The following is a 7,539-nucleotide window of genomic DNA, read 5'->3' as shown; positions in this document are numbered from 1 at the left end:
GCAGGTGCTGTCCACCTGCAGCGAGTATCTGGGCCCTGGGCAGAAACGTATCCCATCCCTGGGTGCTCGCTGCAGACCCAAGGGTGGGGCCCCTCGGCTGTGGGTGTCTGGCAGTCCCTGGGCTCCTGGCTCCCAGGGACACGGCGGCCACCTGCCTCCCCACCCCCTCGCCCATTCCCTCTCTCTCTCTGGGGCCCTATCTTCCCTTATATGGTGAAGGCAGTTCCTGGAGGAGGGGGGGGGGGGGGGGGGACAAAGGTCGCTCTCCTTCAGCCAGCTTGCCACAACTCCCTGAGATCTCCCAGGTGGCAGCTGCCTTCCCCAGACAGGTAAGGCCACCCTGCGGGGACCCAGCAACGTAGGTGGTGGGAGAGGGCAGGACAGGGTCGGCTGCTTCCCGCGGGGAGTCTGGGGCCTCCTGCAGCTTCTTGGCGCGGGGGTGAGGGAGAGGCTTGGCTCTCTGGAGAATCTGGAAAGGGCAGGGAGCACAGGGTGGCCTCCCGGGCCTCCCAAAGAAGGACAGTGGAGCCTCCACCCCAGACAACGGCCCTTTCCTACTCCCCTGCCTGCCATCGGTCCCCGCCCTGCGTTGGGTGCCACCCAGCCCGGATCGCCCTGGACAGAGAAGAATCTAAGGACTTGTAGATGTAAAACCCGCCAGTCCTGGGCCACCAGGGAGCAGCTGGTCACCCTGACCTCCCTCTGCCCCTCCCCTGGCTCCCACCATCTCTTTGCTTGTTTCTTCCTCATCTGAGATGGGCTTTTTCTCTGCATCTCCATTTCCTTGTCACTCCTGGGACCTCAGCGCTCTTGTCTCCTGGATACCAAAGTGTGAGCAACAGCCATCAGGGATGGAATGGGCAAAGACAGAAGCAGGGGCAGGGGGCTGGTGGTGGCAGGGCCCTGGGCCCCCGTCTACCCTCGGCTGCCCTTGCAGGCATGCTATCCCATCTCTCCTCCACCGGACCCATCCCCTCAGCCTCACCAGGCCCTGTAGCCCCATTCAGCTGAAAGGAGGTGGGGCAGGGGAGTGGGGGCAAGTCTAGGTTAGGATCTTGGGACCTACTGACCACCCGCTTCCCAGGAAGCCTGTTCAGGTGATCTTGGGTGGGGGTGAGGCTGAGTCTGCAGGCTGGAGGGCTGGGATATGTCACTTGCTCTGCTCTCACTGGCCTAACAAAGCAGGAGTGTGTCCTTCGTTTCAAGTACTGCCACATCCCTGTCCTGCTCAGAACTGCATGACTGTGGACAGAGAGCCGTGGAAGCACTCTGGAGCTCTTTGGAGCCCGAACTCCCAGGGCAATGAGGCAGCAGTTATAAAGGGAAGATGGGACCCAGCGGACAGCAGGAACCATAATTCTTCCATGGCCCTAAGAAGGGCCACTCTGTTTATTCTGCAGTTCAGTATTTCTGCTTCAAGAATATTTATTGAGCACCTATTATGTGCTGGGGGGCCTCCCAAGTGGCGCTGGGGTAAAGAACCTGCCAGGCAATGCAGGCGACTCAAGAGACCCGGGTTCGATCCCTGGGTTGAGAAGATCCCTTGGAGGAGGGCATGGCAACCCACTCCAGTATTCTTGCCTGGAAAATTCCATGGACAGAGAAGCCTGGTGGGCTACAGCCCATACAGTCTGCCAAGAACTGAACATGACTGAGACGACTTAGCATGCACGTGTACTAGGAGCTGGGGATTACATAGACAAACGCCTCTAGGTCCTTTATCTTGGGAACCTCATACTTATAAACAGATCCTATCACCATCATGTGGTCAGAGGACCAAGGGAGGCGTTTTATGGCCAGAATAGCTTGTGGTCCCTGAGGACGGGTCTCTCGTCTAACTTGAGGATTCTAGGAAGACATCTTGGAATAAATGAGAGCTAAGTTGAGACCAGAAGAGCTTGGGAGTGTTGGCCAAGTGAAGAAAGGTGGGGGCGCGCACTGGAAAGGAAAATGAAAGGAAAAAAGAAAGGACATGAGGGAAGAGTGAGAAGCAGCATGGAGCCGGTGGGGGTGGCCAGGGCCAGTGAACGGTGTGCTGTTACCAGAAGCAGAGAGGGATGGGGGTGTGCTGGAGGGCAGGAGAGGGAAGGTTTCAGGGTGTGCACCAGTGGCTGACTTCGGGGTCCGAGAGTGATGGTGCCCTTCGTTGAGGTGGGGACAGAGGAGCGAGGGAACCAGGAGTGACGGGGGAGCCAGTGATTTCAAGTTGAGGGAGAAGACATCACATATTCAAACCCAGGGCTGTGTTATGGGCAATGGGGGGTCAGCATGGGCCCCCTACTCCTCCCAGCAGTTCAGGAGATGCAAGGCTAGAGAGGATCCATCAGAGTGGGGGTGCTGTGGGACAGAGGCATCTGCTCTAACCAGTGTCTATGAGGCAGGAGCAGCTGGCGGGTATCCAGGGGGTACTCTCGCAGTGTGAGTCCACCTCTTGGGGTGGCTCTCCCAGAATCCCCTTGCCCACCTCTTCCCTCTTCAGGCTGCTGGAGGTCCCCAATCCTCATTTCTCTCTAGGGAGGCAGAGCGCCAACTTTTTCAAACCCCTGCTCCCCTGAGTCTCCACTGTTCTGATGGACAAGAAGAGCCTCATCTTGTCTGCCCTCTTTTGCTTTTGCTGGTCCCTCCTAGACTCAGAACACATCCCTGATGGGACTTTTTTTTTTTAATTTTTCATTTATTTATGTTGTGCCGCACTGCATGGCACGTGGGATCTTATTTCCCCAACCAAGGATCGAACCTGTGCCCCCTGCAGTGGAAGTTCAGTCTCAACCCCTGGACCACCAGGGAATTCCCCCAGTGGGACTTTAGAGATCGCGTGGTCGTCGACTGCCAGCCTCATAGGTGAAGATACACGCCATGTTCGCACAGCTAGTGAGGGTCGGTCTGCTTTGGCAAAAAGAGAGATATGGGCAAAAGTGGTGATTGAAATAAGAGGAAACATTTTCTTCATTTGTACCCAAATTGGTTCAACTGAACAAGGAGTCCTGGGAGCCCTGAGGTCTCTATGAGAAATATCTCATAGAGGAGGCCCTGACCCACAGGGATATCAGACAGGACCCGGGCGTTAGGGGATCCTACAGGTGCAGTGCTGGCCATCAGCAGGCGGCCCTAACTTGTTTCAGGGGGCGCTAATCAGAGGCTGGTCAGGAAGATGTCCCCAAATTCCACAATGCCAGGGAGAGTGGGTCACCCTTCAGGAGTCGGAAGAGGGAGTTTACCAGCAGTAAAAGACCAGGTCATTGTTCCAAGGGGTGACTCAGAGTCCAGGTGCAAGGAGAGATTAGATAGATTCCAGCTGTCAGAGCACGCTGGTGGGGGCCACGTGATCTTTCATTCATTATTCATCAGTTCAAGGAGCATTCATAGAGGGCAACTCCAAGCCAGGCTGGGTGGTAGGCTCCGTGGGGAATGGGATGGCCTCTAGACTGGGAGGGAGGGGCAGGAAACCCGGAACAAAAATTACTGGGGACAAGTGACTCTCCTCCCTAGCTCATCAGAATCCCTGGGGAGTTTTGAAAGCACCTCTGGATCACCTCCCCAAAGGCAGAAAATAAAGTGCCCAAGCCTGGGCCCCACCCTGGCCTAATTAAATCAGAATCCTTGGGGGTATGATATAGCTTGAGCATCAGAGCCCCAGTGTTGTTTAAAGCTCCCTAGGTGATTCTGATGAGCACTTGTAGTAGAGAACATAGCTAGAGGTCAAAGGAAAAGAGCCATAAAAGACAGCATGAAAGAAGATAGGGGAGAGATTTCTTCAAGCTCAGTGGGTGGAGGACGGTTCCCAGTGGGAAAGGTTCATTCATTCATTCACTCACTCATTTATTCCCTCATCCATCCACTTAATCACTTTTACCCACAAACTCAGCCAACCACCCAACCACTTGAACATCCACCCACACACCCACTCAACAAAGTTCCAGCAGAGCTGGAAGCTGGGGATTCAGCACTGAACAAACGCTGCCCTACCCAGGTGGGGTCCACATCTTGTGGGCCACCAGAGCAGTAATTGAGGGGTGTTTGAGGGTTGGGACTTCCCTTGTGGCTCAGCTAGTAAAGAATCCACCTGCAATGCAAGAGACCTGGGTTGGGAAGATCCCCTGGAGAAGGAAAAGGCTACCCATTCCAGTATTCTGGCCTAGAGAATTCCTTGGAATTTAAAGTCCCTGGGGTCGCAAAGAGTCGGACATGACTGAGCGACTTTCACTTTCACTTGAGGGTTGGGGTAGCAAGAAATAGGAAACTGCTGTGTACATTTTTCTATTGTGATAAAACACACAGAACACAAGACTTACCATTTTAACCACTTTAAAGCGTACAATTTGGGGACATTCAGTACATTCAAAATTCTGTGCAGCCATCACTGCTGTCTAGTTCCAGAATATTTTCATCATCCCAAATGGAAACTCCACACCCACAAGGGGTTACTTCTCATTCCTCCCTTTCCCGCAGCCCCTGACAACCACTGATCGCTCGCTGTCTCTATTGATTTGCCTGTTCTGGTCACTTCATGTAAATGCAGTCACACAAAACGGGGCCATTGTGTCTGGCTTCTTTCACTTGGCATCTGTTCAAGGTTCACCCACGCTGCAGTGTGTATCATGCTTAATTCCTTCTTACGGCTGAGTACTATTCCATTGTGTGGACAGACCACCGTTTGTTGATTTAGTCATCTGCTGATGGACATTTGGGTTCTTTCCACCTTTTGGCTCTTGTGAATAGAGCTGCTATGAAACTTCATGTACATGTTTTGTTTGAACACCTGTTTTTCTTCAATTCTTTTGAGCATGTATACTTTTCAACCCTTGTTTATTCTTTGCTTAAAAAAAAAAAAAAAAACTCTGTATGATATAATATATATTTTTTAGCCAGGCATGACTTTGGTCAAAACTTTTCAGGCAGAAAATTCGTTTGAGGCTGCATCAAGAAGGACCTTGCGTGCCAGGCTTAGGAGTGGGACCTTTTTTCAGTAGGTGATAGGGAGTCAGGAAAGGTGTTTGAACAAGAGTGACAAGATCAGAGCCAGGTGGGACCACGCCTGGCCAGTCAGGGCCCAGGGTGGGGACCTTCTCTCAGAGCCCTGAGCCCTGGAGAAAGAGGAGCTCTCCAGGGCTGGGCTGGCAGAGTGGCCCCTGGAAGCCAGGGTTCCCAGGTCCTCTTCTTGCTGCCACTCCACTTCTCCCCTAGGCTCATCTGCCATGACCAAACTGAGCGCCCAAGTCAAAGGCTCCCTCAACATCACCACGCCTGGGGTGCAGATATGGAGGATCGAGGTGAGGATACCGCCTGGTCACAGGGTGGGCTCTGCAGGGTGGGGATGGACTGAGGCGAGGAAGGCTCGACTGTCCTCCACCCTGCCCTGCTGGCGTGTGAGCCCCTGGTGCCATCCCCGCCCCGTCCTCAGGCATCGACCCCTCCTCCTGCTCCTTCCTTTCCCCACCCTCCTCACATCCACCCTCCTGGTCGGTTTTCTTGTGCCCTCTTCCTGGCTCTTCCTTTCCCAACTCTCCGTTTGGCTAAAGGGAGGCACAGAAGCTGGGGGTCTTGGGTGGTCAAGCCCTCTGACTTCCCTTCTCTCCTTAGGCCATGCAGATGGTGCCTGTTCCTTCCAACTCCTTCGGCAGCTTCTTTGATGGTGACTGCTATGTAATCCTGGCTGTGAGTGGGGAATGGGCAGGGGAGGGGGCGCAGCAGAGAGCAAAGCTTAGGGCAGCAGCAGGAGGAACCGTGAAGCTGGAGGCAATGGGGACTGCTGCCCAGCTTCATCCTAAGATAGTGTTCAGTGGGTGTTCCCAGCCTAGCTGTAGCACCAGAGGGTCAGAGATACAAGAGCCGATTGTTGCCCTTGAACCACTGAGCTCCCAGCTGGGGTGACCCTCTGTGGATTTACAGTCTTGGGGGAGCTTCTGAACTGGTGGGATGTCACCCTACTTTGAGTCCATGTTCCCAAAATCCAGTCAACTTCATTTGACCGTCTTGGTTTCTTCTGCATCCTGTGTCATTAATGCATTTGTACTTTTACTGATTCACTTTTAAAATTTAAATCTATTTATTTAAAAACTTAACTCGGTGTCATTATCACGAATGGAAAGCAGTGTCCCGTTTCACAAACAGAAAGTAGCTATAAAAAATTTCCATAATCAGGAATTTCCTGGAGGACCAGTGGTTAAGACTCCACACTTCCAGTGCAGAGGACATGGGTTCTATCCCTGGTTAGGGAACTAAGATCCCATATGCTGAGAGGGGTGGACAAAAAAAAATTTCCAGTCATTTCACTGTATACTACCAAGTCACCTCCTAGACCTCTGATGGTCTGTGCACATAACTTTGGAAAATGCTGCCTTAGTCCAACCAAGTTATTTCCAAGGCCCAGAGGGTCTGAGAGAACTACAACACGATGCAGGGCTCCTGACCGCTCGTCCCATGAACTTCTCCATGCCAAGCTCCCCTGTGGTGCTGGCCCCACACGTTCAGGAGACCATTTGAAGCAGGGAGGCAGGGAGAGGGCTGTGGGAGCCCAGGGCCTTGGGTCCACTGGACATGTTCTCTCCCTAGATCCACAAGACAGGCAGCAACCTGTCCTATGACATTCATTACTGGATCGGCCAGGCCTCGTCCCAGGACGAGCAAGGGGCGGCTGCCATCTACACCACACAGATGGATGATTTTCTGAAGGGCCGGGCCGTCCAGCACCGTGAGGTCCAGGGCAACGAGAGTGACACCTTCCGAGGCTACTTCAAGCAGGGCATTGTGTACGGAGGTGCAAGCTACAGGCTCGGGAATGGAGCCAGGGCTGGGAGGGACACCTGAGGCTGGGGGGCAGACCTGGGGCTGGAAAGGGAGCCTGAAGCTGTGCGGGGAGCCCATGAAGGTAATTTTTGTTCACCTTTCCATTCCCCACCCCGATCTCTCCTGCTGCCCTGTCCTTGGTCTTCAGCCTTGAGTTTGGGAGGAGACACAATTCTGTCTTCAGCACTTCCCCTCTTCCCTTTGCTTCAGTCCTCTGTCTGTCCTTCCACATGGCCCCATTACCATGCACCCACCTTTTGCAGGCTTCTCAGCAGGGCTAGGACTAGGGTGAGGCAAGCGAGACACCTAAGGTACAAACTCCAAGGAGGCACTCACTGCCAGGGTCACGCGAATGGAGGCGATAGAGTGACCTTGCACTTGCATGGCCCTGAGAGTGAGTGCCTTTTGGGGTTTGTGCCCCCAAGGCCTCAGGCACCCCTTTACTCCCAGCCCCAGCCCTCAAATGGGCCCTGTGGCAACCAAATCCCCAGGATCTGGGAGGACAGGGGCCTATGACACCTCCCAGCCCACTCCCTTGGGTCAGTTCACCTCTCTTCACAGGATACGGAAAGGGGGCGTGGCTTCTGGCATGAAGCAAGTGGAGACAAACTCCTATGACATCCAGCGGCTGCTCCACGTCAAGGGCAAGAGGAATGTGGTGGCTGGAGAGGTGGGCATCAACCAGGGCTCAGGGGGCACGGCCTCCTCGCCTCCCATCCACTGCCCTACCTGGGCGGAGGGCAGAGGCTGAGG

At 54.1% G+C, this 7,539-nt stretch overlaps 1 protein-coding gene across 1 annotated transcript in view; it reads left to right on the top strand.

Moving 5' to 3' along the window:
* The first annotated feature begins 257 nt into the window (after nt 1–257).
* VIL1 (villin 1) overlaps nt 258–7,539 on the top strand; it is a 24,004-nt gene continuing 16,722 nt past the window's right edge. Inside the window, exons 1-5 of the mRNA XM_040228362.1 lie at nt 258–329; nt 5,185–5,270; nt 5,581–5,655; nt 6,553–6,749; nt 7,348–7,456. Coding sequence (XP_040084296.1) covers nt 5,196–5,270; nt 5,581–5,655; nt 6,553–6,749; nt 7,348–7,456 — 456 coding nt within the window. The 5' untranslated portion in view covers nt 258–329; nt 5,185–5,195. The remainder of the gene's footprint in view (nt 330–5,184; nt 5,271–5,580; nt 5,656–6,552; nt 6,750–7,347; nt 7,457–7,539) is intronic.

The sequence above is a fragment of the Oryx dammah genome, unplaced genomic scaffold (genome assembly GCF_014754425.2).
Source record: "Oryx dammah isolate SB20612 unplaced genomic scaffold, SCBI_Odam_1.1 HiC_scaffold_27, whole genome shotgun sequence".
Lineage (NCBI taxonomy): Eukaryota > Metazoa > Chordata > Mammalia > Artiodactyla > Bovidae > Oryx > Oryx dammah.
This window is presented reverse-complemented; position numbering and strand designations above follow the sequence as displayed.